Here is a 19,235-nt window from a genome sequence, read left to right on the forward strand (position 1 = left end):
GGTGCGACTCAGAGAGACAGCAGCAGTGGCTCCAAACGCATCACCATGCTCTGTGCCACCCCATGCCATCTGCTGCCCCCTCTACACACGTCTTCTATCACAGACCTATATACCAACGCACAGCTCACCCAAAACCATGGTGGACCCCCCATGTGCGATGCCACACTCCCCACCCCCCCTCAGTATAGCGGCACAGGGCCATACAACAGTCCGGGCCATGTTTGCCAAATCTCAGCTTCAGACTTTTTAACCTGTTCGTAGTATCGAAACGATACAATTAGATTCAATGATACTTAGAAGAAACTTTGAATATGGCTCCCACCATTGCTCTGTCATCTCTTCTGCAGTAATCACCACGCATCACACGACCAGGACACATTTCTATTTGCTGGTGGAAAACAATAAAAGTCTCTATTGAATGACAGCAAGCAGAGATGTGGAAAACTAGAATAAGAACAAAAAGTATATTGCGATAAGACTTTTTTTTTTCTCTCCCATTTGGGGAAGGAAATGAGTGAAAATGGCAAATTATTGATCAGTGATGATGACATGACGAGGAGAAGACATTAGCTGAAAAGAGTGCAGCTATACAACACAACCCCTGGACTTATATAGGGGCAGCTGCACAAGGGTCCACGGAAGAGGAGGTCACGGCCAGAACATCAGTAGGGAGCAGCCTGCAAGTGTCCCTGAGACTGCACGAAAGGGCCTGAGCTGATGAACTACACGGCTCACAATTGCTTCACTAATACGATGAGTTATCAAAGACAGGGACGGACATATCATTGGTGCAACGTGTGCGGCCACACAGGGGCCCAAAAGGTCAGGGGGCCGAAGACCACCTCCAAAGCAGGAGGAATTATTTGGACTGAAAAGGGCCCATATATTGTCCTTGAACAGGGGCCTCTTCAGTCTGTGTCCGTCAGTGATCAGGGACTCAGGGGTCCGGATATGTTTCCTGCACAGGGGTCTGGATGCAGTTCTTATACAGGGGTCTGGATACTGTTCTTGCACAGGGGTACGGATACTGTTGCTGGCCAGGGGTCTGCAGACAGTTTTTGTAAAGGGGTCTGGATACAGTTCTTGTACAGGGGTCCAGATGCGGTTCTTATACAGGGGTCCGGTTACAGTTCTTGCACAGTGGTCCAGATACAGTTCTTATACAGGGGTCCAAATACAGTTCTTATACAGGGGTCAGGATACAGTTCTTGTACAGGGGTCAGGATACAATTCGTGTACAGGGGTTCGGATACAGTTCTTATACAGGGGTCTGAATACAGTTCGTGTACAGGGGTCCGGATACAGTTCTTATACAGGGGTCCGGATACAGTTCTTATACAGGGGTCCAGATACAGTTATTGTACAGGGATCCAGATACGGTTCTTATACAGGGGTCCGATACAGTTCTTATACAGGGGTCCGGATACAGTTCTTATACAGGGGTCCGGATACAGTTCTTGTACAGGGGTCCTCTTTATCCTTCGTGTATTCACACAGTCATGAATCAGACTTGAAGTATTGAGTTGAGTAGCTGCCAGCGTGTGATAACCAATATCTGCCGGGGGGAGGACTTCACTGACTTGTGGTTGAAAGAATTAAAGTTTCTGAATGACTGTGACTTAATGAGACGCGATGATCAGTGTGACAGAGCAACGCTGCTCTCCGACATGACACCTGCAGTGTGAGCAGCTCAGGACGGGGCTCTGCAGTGTAGACTGGACCTGAGACTCAGGTGAGTACAAGGCTCCTCCGATCCTGCTGCACTTTTAAACAGATGGAGCAGACTTTATTGCAGATGGCTTATTACAGATTTTAGGACGGGGTTATGCGCAGTTTTGGGGCTTTTTTTTTGCTTTTTTTTGGAGCCAAAGCCAGAAGTGGATCCAACAAGAAATAAATGTATCTGTTTTCCCCTTACTTTTACCTTTTTAGGATTTGGTTTCAAAAACTTCCCGTGTGCTTAAAGTCCAAGGCAGAGGGGGTTAATTTTTCTTCCTTTTTTTTGTCCCTGTGCTGCAAAATATATCACTAGTAAATTATCACTGGACAGTAAAGGGTTAAACTGCACGGAATGTTCAGAATTAGCTTGTTACTATTATGTGGAAACATTTTGATACTTTAATAAATAAATGTTGGTTTGGATTTAATTACCCAAGAGCTCATTCACAGGCGATGAGCCCGCGACATTACAGCGGCATGAGCCATCAGTGACAATATGGTGCAGAACGGACGCGGGGGGGTGTGGGGGAGCACCGCCTGGACGCCATTTCTGCGTATTTCCCCCTATAGTCAGCATGCTTAGTTTAGAGCGAGGCGTAATTTGATGCAGCGGGGTCTACCGACAGGAGCCTGGGAGGATATATATATTTATATATATATATATATATATATATATATATATAGTGTGTGTATATGTTATAGTAGTTGTATGTGCTGTTGTAGCCACGTTTGACTTGATCCTTTCTGGCCACGGATGAGCTGGATGTGGCCGCCTGAGCGCCGTGTTCACACTACTCTGGTCTGTGCTCATTTTTCTCCTTCTTCCGCAGAGACGCCATGTTCTTCGCTCATATAATTTCCATCCTCATCTTGATCGCAGGGATCCGCCAGGTAAATCTTTATCATATACTCGTGTTTTTGTCTTTTCTGATTCAGGGGGTGTATTTTTCTCTTTTCTTTAGAGGGGTTTGAAGCTTCGTCATAAGATTTTCCGTTTAATGTACGATCAGCGTGGAGGCGTCCGACTTTATATTAGAGCAGGAAAAATAGAACAGTTCAAAAAGATGTTAAATGTTATATGTGGAAACTGTCAGCAGGAAGGCACAGAATCGGCAGGCACAGAGTCAGCAGGCAGGCACAGAGCCAGCAGGCAGGTACAGAGTCAGCAGGCAGGCACAGAGTCAGCAGGCAGGTACAGAATCAGCAGGCAGGCAGAGAATCAGCAGACAGGCACAGAGTCAGAGGGCAGGCACAAAGTCAGAAGGCAGGTACAGAATCAGCAGGCAGGCACAGAGCCAGCAGGCAGGCACAGAATCAGCAGGCAGGCACAGAATCAGCAGGCAGGCACAGAGCCAGCAGGCAGGTACAGAATCAGCAGGCAGGCACAGAGTCAGCAGGCAGGTACAGAGTCAGCAAGCAGACACAAAGTCAGCAGGCAGGCACAGAGCCAGCAGGCAGGCACAGAATCAGCAGGCAGGCACAGAGCCAGCAGGCAGGCACAGAGTCAGCAGGCAGGTACAGAATCAGCAGGCAGGCACAGAGTCAGCAGGCAGGTACAGAATCAGCAGGCAGGCACAGAGTCAGCAGGCAGGTACAGAGTCAGCAGGCAGGCACAGAGTCAGCAGGCAGGCACAGAGTCAGCAGGCAGGTACAGAGTCAGCAGGCAGGCACAGAGTCAGCAGGCAGGTACAGAGTCAGCAGGCAGGCACAGAGTCAGCAGGCAGGTACAGAGTCGGCAGGCACAGAGTCAGCAGGCAGGCACAGAGTCAGCAGGCAGGCACAGAGCCAGCAGGCAGGTACAGAGTCAGCAGGCAGGCACAGAATCAGCAGGCAGGCACAGAATCAGCAGGCAGGCAAAGATGGAATTGTCTTGTTGGTTGTTTTATTATTATTATTATTATTATTATTACTATTATTATTATTATTTTCTTTTCAGCCTTTAAAGGATTTTTTTTTCTTAAAATATAATCCTTGATGCTTTACAACAAGAATCGTAATGCGTATCCCACCTATGAGTTATATACTGGTCCACACCGGGGGGCGGGGGTATGGTGATGTTTACTGCACTTTCTTCAGCTCGTATAGTATGTAATATAATGATAACCCTCACTTTATACTCCTCATTGTTATATCATACGCTACGTCATCCTGCGGTCAGGGCTTGCTGGGAGTTGTAGTTTTGCATTTATTGATGTGTGTATATGGCAAACATTATTTTCAAATTTTACCATATTTGTCCATGAAAAACAATTATAAATCTGAATAGTAGAAGTATCCATCACATATATCCGCAGGCGACGTCTTCTTTGTAACACTGACTCACGTGTGATATCTCCAAAGGGCCGTGTCACTCATCTTTGTTGCAGGATATAATCATGATTGTATGGGACGGAGTGAATGGACCCTGCGCCAGGAAAGTTTTGGAAAGGGGTATTAATATCAATGGTTGATGTTTAGCAGCAATCGTCAATATCAAATCCTTTATTCACTTGTATGTGACAGAGCTGCAGTACCACTCACAGCCACTACACAATGTGTGGCGCTGTCTAATTTTCAAGAACCCCCCTCCCCCAACCAGCTGATCTACTGGGCACGATCTCTCCTGTGATAGGCCTCAGGGGGCTCATTAATGGGGTCACTGTAATTATTGGAGGATATTGATGGATATTGACCCCTGGAGAAGAGATCTCGCAGATATTTGTCTCATGACGCAGAGTGGATCAGGACCGTGTGTTCTCGGCCTGTTCGGCTGATATTAATTAAAATGGAAATTCTGATCAGTCATATTTCTGTATTTTCGGTGCAGTAGAGCCATCGCTTCAATGTAAAAACCACATCACACGTGTGGAGCTTAGAGGGGCTCGTGATGCAGGAAGACGAGGATCAGACACAAAGCTCCTCCAGCGCAGTCATTTCACGATATGGGTGGGGGGAGGCGTCTGCTGAGAAACGGCTGCGGATATGGGGGATATAAATACGAGTACTGTATATATATATATATATATACAGTGCTGTGAAAAAAATATTGTTTAGGCAGGTGTGGAAAAAATGCTGCAGAGAAGGAAGCTTCAGAAATAGAAGTGATAATAAACATAATCAATTAGCAAAATACAAAGTGAATAAACAAAAGACCCGTCTCCTCCGTCCTCAGTATTCAGTGACCGCCCGTCTCCTCCGTCCTCAGTATTCAGTGACCGCCCGTCTCCTCCGTCCTCAGTATTCAGTGACCTCCCGTCTCCTCCGTCCTCAGTATTCAGTGACCGCCCGTCTCCTCCGTCCTCAGTATTCAGTGACCTCCCGTCTCCTCTGTCCTCAGTATTCAGTGACCGCCCGTCTCCTCCGTCCTCAGTATTCAGTGACCACCTGTCTCCTCCGTCCTCAGTATTCAGTGACCTCCCGTCTCCTCCGTCCTCAGTATTCAGTGACCGCCCGTCTCCTCCGTCCTCAGTATTCAGTGACCACCTGTCTCCTCCGTCCTCAGTATTCAGTGACCTCCCGTCTCCTCCGTCCTCAGTATTCAGTGACCGCCCGTCTCCTCCGTCCTCAGTATTCAGTGACCTCCCGTCTCCTCTGTCCTCAGTATTCAGTGACCTCCCGTCTCCTCTGTCCTCAGTATTCAGTGACCGCCCGTCTCCTCCGTCCTCAGTATTCAGTGACCTCCCGTCTCCTCCGTCCTCAGTATTCAGCTCGTCCATTCTAGCAGATTTATTTTCTTTCTCCTTGGCTGTGTGTTTGGGATCATCGTTTTGCTGTAATGTCCTCCCTCGTTCCATCTTCATCATCCTGGTAGATGGCAGCAGATTTTTATCAGGAATGTCTCGGTACATTTGTCCATTCATCCTTCCTTCAAAGATATGAAGTTTGCTGGTGCCTTATACTGAGAATCATCCCCACGCCATGGTGTTCCCACCTCCACACTTCACTGTTAGTATTTTGGGGGTGATTTGCCTTTTGGCCTCCAAACATGGTGTGTATTATGGCATCCAAAGAGTTCAGTTTTGGTCTCATCTGACCAGACTATATTCTCCAGTATTTCACAGACTTGTCTAAATGTTGTTGAGTAAACGTTAAGTGCTCCTGAAGTTTTGTTCAGCAGTGGAGTTTTGCGTGGTGAGCGTACATACACGAGCGTGCATACATGCCAGGGAGGGGGAGTGTATTATGTATTGTTTTCTTAGAAACAATTGTATCTGCTGAGTCCAGGTCTTTCTGTAGCCCTCCACAGTTGGTTCTTGGACAACTCTTCTGATAATTCTTTTCACTATTCTGTCTGCATTCTTGCAGGGAGCACCTGGCTGTGGCTGGTGAGTGGTGAAATTATGTTCCTTCCCCTTCTGATTATGGCCCCATCAGTGCTTACTGGAAGCTTCAGTAGTTTAGAAATTCTTCTGTAATCAACGCCATCAGTATGTTTTGCAAAAATAAGGTTGCGAAAGTCTTAAGACAGCTCACTGCCTTGACCCATCATGAGATGTTTTTTGTGTGGCACCTTCGTAATAAGAAACCTTTTTATAGACCATCAGTTGAACCTGCTGATATTATTTGTCACTGTGTCATGATTGCTTTCTAATTACTGATAGATTTTAGCTGGTGTCAGGACTTTCCAGGGCTTTTTGCACCACTTTTTCTGCATGAGCTCCATACTTTTTCCCTGTGTCATTTCTCATTATTAAACATCATTAAATGTATGGACATCAATGGTTTGATTTCTTTACCAGTGGGGATAGGATGGGTTGTTATCGACATCTGGTGAGAACTTCATATCAACAGCAGCTTTAGAAATATATGTACTTTGAAAATTGGTGACGTATATATATTATATATACTTCACCTTGTGGTCTTTCTGTGGTATCAGGCCAGCGTCACGTTGGTCACTGCAGATAATTCTAGTCCCGGACCGTCTTTGCGGGTTGGTGGTAGGATGTCGCTTTGATGTAGCAGAGCTGTATGTAGCAGAGCTGTAGTGTAACAGGACAGTCATGTGTGCATGGAAGGATTGTAACATGTATTCACTTTTCAGTGGGGATAAGCCATAAAGTGAAACAAAACGTTTCCCTTAATTGCATTCCTACTGACAGCAAGCAGAGGTCTTTAAAACCTTGGTACAGGAAGTAAAATCATATTATATAAAGATTTATTTGCCTTTTTGGAGATTGTCTTATTCTGATTTCTGGCTGATCTGTGTAGAGTGTGACGTTACCCCCGGGCTGTGGTGGTGAATGTCAGTCTGGGAATTTTGCATTTACAGCCTGTTCTTGCCGCGTTGACGATGACGCTGAATAGCACCGATCTGCCGCGGCTTCTGTGACTATAACGAAACCTTCCACCGGGGCTGAGAGGTTACACATCAAAGGGGCGCGAGCTGCCGGCTGCTTCCTGCGGTTTCTGGGGTGACACCAGGTCTTCAGCTTTTTCCTTCTGAGAAGATTGATGATTGATCTCCAGAGCCGCACAAATGTCAGCGATAAGAGACATCGGAGCCAAAGCACGAGGATCCTTCCTTCCTTCCTTCCTTCCTTCCTTCCTTCCTTCCTTCCTTCCTTCCTTCCTTCCTTCCTTCCTTCCTTCCTTCCTTCCTTCCTTCCTTCCTTCCTTCCTTCCTTCCTTCCTTCCTTCCTTCCTTCCTTCCTTCCCCCATCCATCCATCAATCAATCAATCAATCCCTCCATCTCTCTATCCATCTATCCCTCCCTCTGTCCATTAATCCATCCCTTAATCCATCCCTCCATCCATTCCTCCCTTCCTCCATCTCTCCCTCCCTCCATCCCTAAATCCATCCCTTCCTCTCTCACTCCATCCATCCATCCATCCATCCATCCATCCCTCCTTCCTTCCTTTCCTCCCTCCCTCCCTCACACTCAGATCATCAGTTTCTCGCAGGCCGCTCATCTCTGTAGTTGTGGGTCGGGGGGCTTTATGGTTGTCGTTGTTCCAGTTGTTTCAATCACTTTCACAATGAGACTGCGGCCCCTCTATGAGACGTGAGCTCTGAGGCATCAGAGGAGGGTCCTCCCGCTGCTGTAATAAGACTGAAGTATTATAACTTTCCAGAGCAGTTTGGGGTCTGCGCTTCATGGGGAAGGGGACAGGAGGGGGGGGGGCACATTTCTCCTGTTTGGTTGTTACATTGTGAAATCCAAAAAGGAGGAAAAGTTAGCTACTTCCTATATTTCTAAGCAGCGAGAGGGAGAGGAGTCAATATTAGGATTGTCTGCCAGGAGGAACTAACTGAGGTACCAGTCCCTGCATGATAGAAGCAAAGAAATGTAACAAATTGGACAATAAGGCCTCTTTCACACACCAGTTTTCTTGTAGGGAAATGTAGTGTTACAAGAGGAGAACTACAGGTTGCAGCAGAGTATCGCCACCGTCTGCCATGTAGAGAACAGATCAGTTCAGTGACGCAAAACGACACAATGTTACGCAATGCTGCGGACAGATTCTGACACACTGACCTACATAACCCAGCGCTGTGTGGAAGGTCTGACTAGAAAAGGAACAAAATAATGTGCAATCACAGCAGAAAAGCTGCACGTGTGCCAAGAAGAGCGCAGCAGCGAGAGAGGAGAGCAGCAGCGAGAAAAGAGCAGCAGCAAGAGAGGAGAGCAGCAGTGATAAAAGAGCAGCAGCGAGAAAAGAGCAGCAGCAAGAGATGAGAGCAGCAGCGAGAAAAGAGCAGCAGCAAGAGAGGAGAGCAGCATCGAGAAAAGAGCAGCAGCGAGAGAGGAGAGCAGCAGCGAGAAAAGAGCAGCAGCAAGAAAAGAGCAGCAGCAAGAGAGGAGAGCAGCAGTGAGAAAAGAGCAGCAGTAAGAGAGGAGAGCAGCAGCGAGAAAAGAGCAGCAGCAAGAGAGGAGAGCAGCAGCAAGAAAAGAGCAGCAGCGAGAAAAGAGCAGCAGCAAGAGAGGAGAGCAGCAGCGAGAAAAGAGCAGCAGCAAGAGAGGAGAGCAGCAGCGAGAAAAGAGCAGCAGCAAGAGAGGAGAGAAGCAGCAAGAGAGGAGAGCAGCAGCGAGAGAGGAGAGCAGCAGCAAGAAAAGAGCAGCAGCAAGAGAGGAGAGCAGCAGCGAGAAAAGAGCAGCAGCAAGAGAGGAGAGCAGCAGCGAGAAAAGAGCAGCAGCGAGAAAAGAGCAGCAGCAAGAGAGGAGAGCAGCAGCGAGAGAGGAGAGCAGCAGCAAGAAAAGAGCAGCAGCGAGAGAGGAGAGCAGAAGCGAGAGAGGAGAGCAGCAGCAAGAGAGGAGAGCAGCAGCAAGAAAATAGCAGCGAGAGAGCGCAGGAATCAGTGAATATTACCCTGCACCAAGCATTAATACCGGGCAGAGATAACGGGGTATCAACACTAAAAGTGCAAACCGATACCAGACAGTAGAATATAATGCCAGAATTATCACAGCAATCATGCGCTCCCATATATCTGCTCCATGCTTTTATGAATTGACGTCATACCAGAACCATGCGGAAAACATTTTACACTGACACTCGAGGTACAGGATAATAACTCCAACATTCAGCGGATAGGATAATAACGCTGACACTCACAGGACAGGATAATGATGAATACACTAGGGGGGGGGTGGGCAGATAGCATAATGACACCGACACTCAGGGTACAGAATAATGACAACAACGCTCGGGGTATGGGACAATGCCGCTCGGGGTATGGGATAATGACACCGACACTCAGGGTACAGAATAATGACACCGATGCTCGGGGTATGGGACAATGCCGCTCGGGGTATGGGATAATGACACCAACGCTCGGGGTATGGGATAATGACACTGACGCTCGGGGTATGGGATAATGACACCAACGCTCGGGGTATGGGATAATGACACTGACGCTCGGGGTATGGGATAATGACACCAATGCTCGGGGTATGGGATAATGACACCAACGCTCGGGGTATGGGATAATGACACTGACGCTCGGGGTATGGGATAATGACACCAACGCTCGGGGTATGGGATAATGACACTGACGCTCGGGGTATGGGATAATGACACCAACGCTCGGGGTATGGGATAATGACACTGACGCTCGGGGTATGGGATAATGACACCAACGCTCGGGGTATGGGATAATGACACCAATGCTCGGGGTATGGGATAATGACACCATCACTCAGGGTACAGGAGAAGGACAACGATGCTTGGGGTATGGGATAATGACGCTGTAATCTAAGAAAAAGACTGATTGCACAGTTTATGAGAGCCCAACGGCCAGTGACAAGGCGTATCTCTTTGTTAGGTCCCTAAACTAATATGCCTCTATCTGGGCTTAAAGCCTACAATTATATGGGCAGTCATAAAAGGGGTGGGTGCTGGTGGTGCTATGCTATAAAGGGGTATCAGCAGTAGCAGCCAGTCACTCTCCAAACATTATTAATAACCCAGATCAGTAGAAATCTCAGTGTTATCTGATGAATGTTTCCATCGCTCCACCATAAAGATCCTGACTCTACTCATTTACAACAATCAGCCCTCCCGCTACTAACGGCCGGTGAGAAGATAAGTGGATTCCCCCTTAATTACCCATTCTGTTTTCTTTCCAGAAAGTCACCGGTCACCGGAAATGCCCAGAAGATCAATACTACAATGAGAAGGAGGACGACTGCTGCTTCACATGTCCTCAAGGTGAGTCCGAAATATGCCATGCCGGGCAATGAGGGACCCAGATCAGCCTGATCCCTCCACCCCCTGTACGGAGGGACGATGGACGCCTTGCTGGGGTCACTCTCCATATTGCCCAGTCCTCGGATCCCATTGATTTTGACCTTGTACTCTAGTTTCAGACCGTGGAGACTCATTAATCCTCATCATTTCTCATCATTCTCACCATTCCTCATAATTTCTCATCAATCCTCATCATTCCTCACTATTCCTCATCATCTTTCATCATTCCTCATCATCTTTCATCATTCTTCATCAATCCTCATCATTCTCAACATTACTTATCATTCCTCCTCATCTCTCATCATTCCTCATCAATCCTCCTCATTCCTCATCTTTTTTCATCATTCTCAACATTACTCACCATTCCTCCTCATCTCTCATCATTCCTCATCAATCCTCCTCATTCCTTATCATTTTTCCAATTTAAGATTTTATTAATTTTTCAGGAAATACAAAATTAGAACATACATCCATACTATTGCAAATGAAACAGATCAGAAGTTAATGCTAAACCAAGCCTTCGCCGGCTTCGCAACATTCTATGGATGGTATAAATGGAACATAGATAATCACTTAAAAAAAAAAACAAACAATGAAACGATAAATCAAGGAGAAGATATTCAAACAAGAGGAAGTCACAGAGTCTAGAAAAATAGGGGTAGTGCAGAGAAGGGAGAGAATAGAAAGCAGAGTGAGGCGACCGGGACTGATGCAATGTCCGTTGAGCTGAAAATTTGTCAAAAGTGCGGTGTGAACTATCTGGAAAAGAAAAGGCCAGAGTGCCCCCCGTCCGGAGGTTAAAGTAGTTCAAGAAGTGTTTTACTAGACAAGAAGGAGTCCCATTGGAACCACTTGGAGGCCGTTTCCACCGTCTGCCCTCGAGATTGGGCCATCACCATTTCCATGCGGTGAATAACATTTACCTCTGTTATCCACTCATCTACCGTCGGGGGGTTAGGATCTTTCCACCGCCGAGGAATCACGGTCTTGGCGGCCTGGAGAAGGTGGCCTAGGATCGATTTCCTAAAAACCTTTTCTGATACGTCAAAGATATACAGTAAAACTGCCTCCGGGCGACTGGGGACCACAATTCCTGTGGCCCCCCGTATGGCTGCCAGTACCTTGCTCCAAAAGACCGACAGGCTCGGGCAGTGCCACCAGATGTGGGACATGGTGCCTCCCGAGGCTCCACATCGCCTCCTTATCATTTTTCATCATTCTCAACATTACTCACCATTCCTCCTCATCTCTCATCATTCCTCATCAATCCTCCTCATTCCTTATCATTTTTCATCATTCTCAACATTCCTCATCATTCCTCCTCATCTCTCATCATTCCTCATCAATCCTCCTCATTCCTTATCATTTTTCATCATTCTCAACATTACTCACCATTCCTCCTCATCTCTCATCATTCCTCATCAATCCTCCTCATTCCTCATCATTTTTCATCATTCTCAACATTACTCACCATTCCTCATCATCTCTCATCATTCCTCATCAATCCTCCTCATTCCTCATCATTTTTCATCATTCTCATCATTTCTCACCATTCCTCCTCATCTGTCATCATTCCTCATCAATCCTCCTCATTCCTCATCATTTTTCATCATTCTCATCATTTCTCACCATTCCTCCTCATCTGTCATCATTCCTCATCAATCCTCCTCATTCCTCATCATTTTTCATCATTCTCAACATTACTCACCATTCCTCATCATCTCTCATCATTCCTCATCAATCCTCCTCATTCCTCATCATTTTTCATCATTCTCAACATTACTCACCATTCCTCATCATCTCTCATCATTCCTCATCAATCCTCCTCATTCTTCATCATTTTTCATCATTCTCAACATTCCTCATCATTCTTCGTCATTCCTCACAATTCCTCATCATTCCCCATCATCTCTCATCATTCCTCACTATTCCTCATCATCTCTCATCATTCCTCATCAATCCTCCTCATTCCTCATCATTTCTCACCATTCCTCTTCATTACTCATCATTCCTCCTCATTTATCATCATTCTCAACATTCCTCATCATTTCTCATCATTCCTCATCATTTACCATCATTCCTCATCATTTACCACCATTCCTCATCATTTACCATCATTCCTCATCATTTACCATCATTCCTCATCATTTACCATCATTCCTCATCATTTACCATCATTCCTCGTAATTCCTCATCATTTCTCATCATTCCTCATCATTTACCATCATTCCTCGTAATTCCTCATCATTCCTCACCATTTCTCCTTCTCTCATGTCCAGGTCTGGTTTCTCGCTCCACTTGTGTTAAAGACGTCAGTAAACAATGTGCGTCATGTTCTGAACCCAACACATTCATCGTCTGGTCCAAGAATCGTCCGACATGTGCGTCGTGTAGAAAGTGCAAGGAAGGTAAATGGAAATATATTATATATTACGCCTTGTACCCCCTATACTTGGATGTCGGGGGGTCAGGGGCCGCGGCTGAGGACTCTATGGGGTCTCTTTTTACCATTATGATCAGATTGTACAGTGAGATCAGTACTGGAAATAAAGACCCGACACTGGTATTACTGGTTCTATTAGTACTTCACTATTGTTCCATAATCTAGAATATAATCTGATAATCCGGCACCATCCTGGCAGTTATTTGGTTGACGTTTCTGGGGTCACACAGTTGCAATGAACAAATATTAATAACCAAATGTCTGGTGCGAAATCTCCATATTCTGCCGGTAATGACAGCAGCGAGGAAGTTCTCGGCTATTAATATCTGAACGGTCGCGGCTACAGATGAGTCACCGGGTCGGTGTTAGTCGCAGGTTCAGATTTAGTTTAGTGTAAAATAAGAAAAGATGATCAAGCACAAGAAAGAGGAAAGTCAAGGCGGGATACATTGTGACAAAGCCTCAGCTGTGAGAAGCACCGGGTCAGGGCAGCTTTCTATTAACAGACAGCAAGCAGAGATCTTATCAATGGAGAATACCCATTATACTGCTGATACAAAGTATACAATGTGTTTTCTCTCTTTCCAGAATCCTTCCTTGTACCGGTCCAGAGCTGCAGCTTACTGACGGAGGCGATCTGCCAGTGTAAACCCGGCTACTACTGCCACTCGCCTCTGCCCAACACATGTGCCCGCTGCAACCTCCTCACACCGTGCCCACCTGGCCAAGGAGTAAAGCAGAAAGGTAGTCCTGCACCTATAGTGCTGGAGGCTACACCCTCACTCGACTCTTTATATCTCTGTAAATACACTTTGCAGGTTCTCCTGTGAAGAACACCGAATGTGAACCTTGTCCTAGCGGGACCTTCTCCAATGTGATATCCACCACGGAAGTCTGCACGCCGCACACAGAGTGAGTCCGGTCCCCCAAAAGGGCGTAATGGGGTCACTACTATGGCAGTATAGGGGTGCAGCGGGGTGACCGTACCCCAGGGTGGCCTCATTTAGCGTTATGGTGGGGGAATAGTAAAATATTGTCTCTAATAACTTACCTGCTATGTATAGATCACTTCCAAGATCTCTGCTTGCTGCCAGTGAACTAAGATGCTCCAGTTTATATCCTAAGCAGAGCGAGTCCTGCTGAATGATACAATTGTATCAGAGAGACGAAACACTGACCGAACCCTCCAGACTGATACATTGTAGCCACATACTGGAGAGCTTGGTGTATCAGCGGCAGAGATACAATGTATCCACGTGGACGGGGTCAGGTCCAGTACTATACTCCACATCCGAGGATGGAGCACGACTTCAGAGTAAATCAGCCCCATCATTTCGCCTCCTTCATCTTGAGGTGCGCGGACAGACCTCACCCCGGTTCAGAAGGACCGGAGTGAAGGTATTTCTGGGTCACTCGGCCGCATCTGGTCGAGGTAAAACGAAGTGGAGACCAAACTCTCCCCGACCTCGAGGCTCCATCTTCTCCGCAGACCAATCACTGGCAGATTTACTCAGATCGTGCACCTGAATGTTGTTGGCGAAATTTGTGCCAAAAAAAAAAAATTAGCATTTTTGTCGTGCACAATTTATTAGATGTTTAGACCCTTTTTTTCCAACTTGCTCAATAAATGGGTGCGGTCCAGAAAGAAAAGGGCGAGGATTAGTGTCCAAATCTCAATACATTACATCAATGGAATTAAAGGGCATCTCCACCTAGAATGAGCCCGTGAACCCGGCCCCGGAGGAAAAACCTCACTAGTTAATCAGAATTACATGTGCATTGTGCTCGTCACCCAGCGATTCTACTTATTCTGCTTTTCTTTTTTTTTTTATTGTATTTAGTTGTGATATATTACATCGAGTCACCACTAGGAGGGGCAACGCCTCGGCCGACGCTCTGTGCGGAGGACCGAGATCAACCAAGGACTACACCCTGCGGCCAAATGTGACATCTCCAAGATACGCTGTCACCACCAGCACCACGACCTCCGACAACGCGACCCCTCAAAGCACAACCACAAGGGACATATATGAGCCAGGTACCTACTGCTCAAATACATCACCTGCTGCTAGGCAATTTCTTAAAGGGAATATGTCACCAGGTTTTTGCCACCTAATCTGAGAGCAACATAATGTAGGGGCAGAGACCCTGATTCCAGCGATGTGTCACCTATTCGGCTGCTTAGCGTAGTTTTGATAAAATCACTGTTTAATCAGCAGTAGATTATCATTACAGGACTACTTGTTCTGCTGGAGGTAGTCCAGTATATTCATGAGCTCTGTATAATCGCTTGATCTGCAGCAGAGAAAACATTGATTTTATCAAAATAACAGCAAACAGCTCAGTAAGTGACACATCGCTGGAATCAGGGTCTTTTTCTCTACATTTTGCAGCTCTCAGATAGGGGAGCAAATTCCTGGTGACCGCTTCCCTTTAAGGGGTATTTCCAAAATCATAGTGTTTTCTCATATCTGTGTACATACAGAATGAGTCGTGTGCAGGCACCACCTATGTTAAATCTGCCCTGACTAAAAGCTGTTACCCCCTAACGATGACCCCTGTTTCAAATGTGCAACTAATCAAGTGTTTAATCAGACAATTTCATAGTATCCTTATTCCCCAATGGGGGGGGGGGGTAAGCGTGATCCTACTCTGAAGATCCACATAAGCCACCAATAAAATGTGGACTTTGTAAATAGTAAGAAATATTGGTCACATAATGAGTTATCAATGGTCACTTCATCCATAATAATTGCCCATGTTAATATCTATATTAGGAGGCAGACATAAGTGTGGAGGGAGGGTCTGCAGCACTGAGGAGGAGCAGGGTGCTGCTGGGAAATGTAGTTTTAACAGATAAGAATGGGAGCGGCCATTGAAGTTGGATGCACAGATGGACATATAGATATAAAAAAAACACAAAAAGTCTTAATATTGACACTGTGAAAACCGATATGAAAAACTCAAGGCTTCTAAATGGCCAGTTGTTGCTGATGTCTTACCTGCTGGGTCCATGGACAGTCCACAGACGATTTCCCATTTTGTGTCATTAGATACGGATGCCTTTGTCAGTCCACGGCTCGCTCTGGCTAAGCGTCACTCACAATTGGCCAGACTGGCCGACACGGCCGCAAAATCGCCAAACATCACAAAATTGTTGGGCAAATGTGAGCTGCAGAGATTTTGTGAGATTTCCAATAGTTTTCCTCTAGTTATTGCACGAATTGTGAGATGAATCAGCCTATTTCTGTATTAATTCCTCACAATTTTATTTCCAAGACCTCTGATTGCTGTCAGTGAATGAGAACCCCTTCCATTCAGAGACTGCAGACCTTCATAGAGCTTGGATCCAGTGTGGACAATGCTCTGTGAGCTGCCTGCACGCCACCCAGCAGCAGAGATGGGTGCAGCTCACAGAGCATTGTCCACGCCGGATCCACGTCTCAGCGGAGGACGAGCTCTGCACAGCGTTGTGTGTGCTCTTTCCCTATCAGCAGAGATTGTGCAATGTTGAAGAATTGGAACACAGTATATTAAGACGCTATAAGACATGATGCTTTAGACCAGTGTCGTCCGGTCATAGAACCACAGGTCCCAGCATGCCCTGCCCTCGTCGGCAGCCGATGAGCCGCATCTTGTCCAGTTTGCGAATGTGTCGTGGTATCTGATGTGTTGAGGATTCCCAGGGTTCGGGTAAAGTCTTGAGACGTCTTGTGTCCCGCAGGGGAGTGGAGCGCGGTGTACGTGGTGGCCGCCATCATCTGCGTCGCCTCGCTGCTCGTTGCTTTCCTCCTGTACCGGAAGCAGAAGATCTGTAACCTCAAGCTCTGGAAGAGTAAGTGCCGGCCAGGGAGGGGCGGAAGGAACTGATCAGGAAGCGGCAGCAGCTGGAACCTGATTGGCTGCTGCACTTCTTATTGGTGTTTTACAATATATATATTTTTTTTCTAGATTTCATCCAGCCTGAGCTCGTGGTATGTCCAGTATCCGGGGCTGATAACCTGAACTGTGTGTTATTCCCTGGGGGTGGAGCATGGAGAGACTGGTACCCCGCCCCCGAGGAGCCTGCAGAGTATTACACAACACAATGTGTCACTCTTACGGAGTGTCACTCTTCTCTAATTTGGTGGAAATGAGTTCTAATCTTAATTTTTACCATGGGGGCCCTAAAATATCAGTTGTGCCCCTGGGGTTACTATTACTATTTGGGTACATGGGCTCCCTCTCAATACTCTGCAATGTGTAACGCCACAGCTTTATATTTCCACTATGTCCCCTGTGGGATTGAATTATGGCATCTTCCTCCTGTATTCTGCAGGGGACCGTCACGGACGAAAATACTCAGGAGAATCTACTGCAAAAGGAGAACGTAATCCCTGAAAGCGAGCGGAGGACGGAGAGCGACGGAACGATGGAGGAACACCACGGAACACAAGAAAGAGACCTGATGAACAACCGGATCGGTGAGGAGCAACATATCATCCATCTATCTCTTTCTTTCTATCTTGATCCGTCCATCCTAACTTCTCCTTTTGAACTTTCCTAGAACACATCTACATCATGAATGCGGACACGGTCGTCGTCGGCTCCATCTCAGAAGTTCCTCCTCGTTGGAGGTCACCGACGGAAAGTGACAATCGAGAGAGCCCCCTACTGGCGTCACGGTACCCGGAGCAAGAATCCAGCAAGATGTCAGCAAACGACCTCATGATTTCTATCGAGGAGGAAGAGAGAGAGTCCAGCGCTGCCAAAGCCATCCTAGAAACGTAAAGACGGCACCGAACAACAATGGTGACCTTTGAGATGACCGCGATCGTCTGGTCACTGGACAAAGGCCGCTGCCCCAAAGTCAGTGCAGAATCAGATCGCAGGGGTCATAGACTTCACAGCAGTGACCCCTGAGCCGTCACATGATGTGAACTACGTGTGTACCAATGACAAGAGACCCCCGGGGTCCCACAGAGACCCAACCAACTCGGATTGGTATGCACTGTACCGGGCGGAGAGGCCACCTGACTGCCGGTGTCTTCTCCATGTTACAGTATGGCTTGTACGGTGCAGCCGCTCCGGTTACAGGACACATTGCCCCGACCCAGGACCTCAGACTCCAGCACCTAATCACAGACAATACGCAAAAGTGAAGGTTCAAAGTAGTGTTGTGTCCTATGACATGGACAGCTTCAGGGGGAAATTATTTTTTTTTATATACTTATCTGCATATATTTTAGGCTACAAAAAAAAATAATTCAATTGGGTTTATTTAAAAATGGCCTTCTACAACCTCTGTGTTGCACGGACTACAAAATGAGACAACTGAGAATCCATCAGTGAGCTCTTTTGGGAGTTTAGGTTTCTTCCTTCTCCTGAGCTCTGAGTTTTGCTCAACTATCATATAGTCAAAGCAGCGGAGAGGAGCAAAGAAGGAAGAGACGTTATGGCCGGGTACACATATCCGGCTTTTCGCCGGTTTGACGGATGCGGCACACGCCAGTACAGTGTATACAGTACACTGGCAGCGCAACAAGTGCCGGTCACATGCTGTCATGTGACCGGAGCATGGGACCCGGAAGTTGCAGCGCAGCCACTGTACTGTATCATACTGTACTGGCGTGCGCCGCATCCGTCAAATCGGCGAAAAGCTGGATATGTGTACCCGGCCTAACTGTTGTCAAAGGAGCTCACTAAAGGATTCTCTTATAACATTCTGCAGTGATCAGCCATATAGCAGCCATATAGCCAGAGAAAACCAAACTGCAAAGATGCATCCTAAATGTAGACTCTAGAAATCAGCTCTTATAGGAAGCTACATGTGAATACGCCCCTCTGCAGCGCCCACTACTGGAGATATGGGATATTACATGGTCTCCTCAAAAAAACACTCCATGCAGCATGCAGTTTTATTTTTGTGGAGATTTTTAACAGGAACCCCCATGTCTAATTTCCCTTTAACGAGACAAGACGCCCCCCCCCACCCCCTTATTGCCCACTCACCCTTCCTCCTTCACCCATTCATCTCTTCGCTTTCTACCTCGGCTATAAAACCTTCAATAAAATGCCTCCATGATGGCTGCTTGCTGTGACCATACTCTGGTGTTTCTCCATCCATTGTTTATTTTAGAAAGGAAATTGGGCCAAATCCACACCTCTGTAAGGCTGTATTCAGATGGCACCAGCATAGGATCATAAGGCAGGTAGCTCCGGACAGGAGGCCCGACAGATGGGTATTTGCAAACTCAGTCCGACGCACTCATTCCTGAGATGCTGCAAACAGCAACATCTAAGCACCCAACATGATACTAGTGTATGAGAATCCTGTACCAATTCATTATTGAAAAATCCCTTACGTGTGCAGCAAGTTTCCCTATATTCACATAAGGCCCAAGGCAGAAATATTCACAGCCCCAG

The 19,235-nt window shown here is 46.8% G+C and overlaps 1 protein-coding gene across 1 annotated transcript; it reads left to right on the forward strand.

Annotated features, from left to right (window-relative positions):
* Positions 1 to 1,403: 1,403 nt before the first annotated feature.
* On the forward strand, positions 1,404 to 18,404 carry LOC142256179 (tumor necrosis factor receptor superfamily member 8-like). Its single transcript, XM_075327731.1, has 11 exons — positions 1,404 to 1,732; positions 2,550 to 2,610; positions 10,267 to 10,348; positions 12,667 to 12,795; positions 13,419 to 13,574; positions 13,649 to 13,742; positions 14,672 to 14,868; positions 16,555 to 16,665; positions 16,782 to 16,804; positions 17,149 to 17,293; positions 17,377 to 18,404. Exons 2-11 carry the CDS (start codon positions 2,557 to 2,559, stop codon positions 17,598 to 17,600), a joined length of 1,215 nt encoding a protein of 404 aa, XP_075183846.1. The 5' UTR covers positions 1,404 to 1,732; positions 2,550 to 2,556; the 3' UTR covers positions 17,601 to 18,404.
* The last annotated feature ends 831 nt before the right edge of the window (positions 18,405 to 19,235 follow it).

This window comes from Anomaloglossus baeobatrachus, chromosome 11, assembly GCF_048569485.1.
Source record: "Anomaloglossus baeobatrachus isolate aAnoBae1 chromosome 11, aAnoBae1.hap1, whole genome shotgun sequence".
NCBI classification, from domain to species: Eukaryota; Metazoa; Chordata; class Amphibia; order Anura; family Aromobatidae; genus Anomaloglossus; species Anomaloglossus baeobatrachus.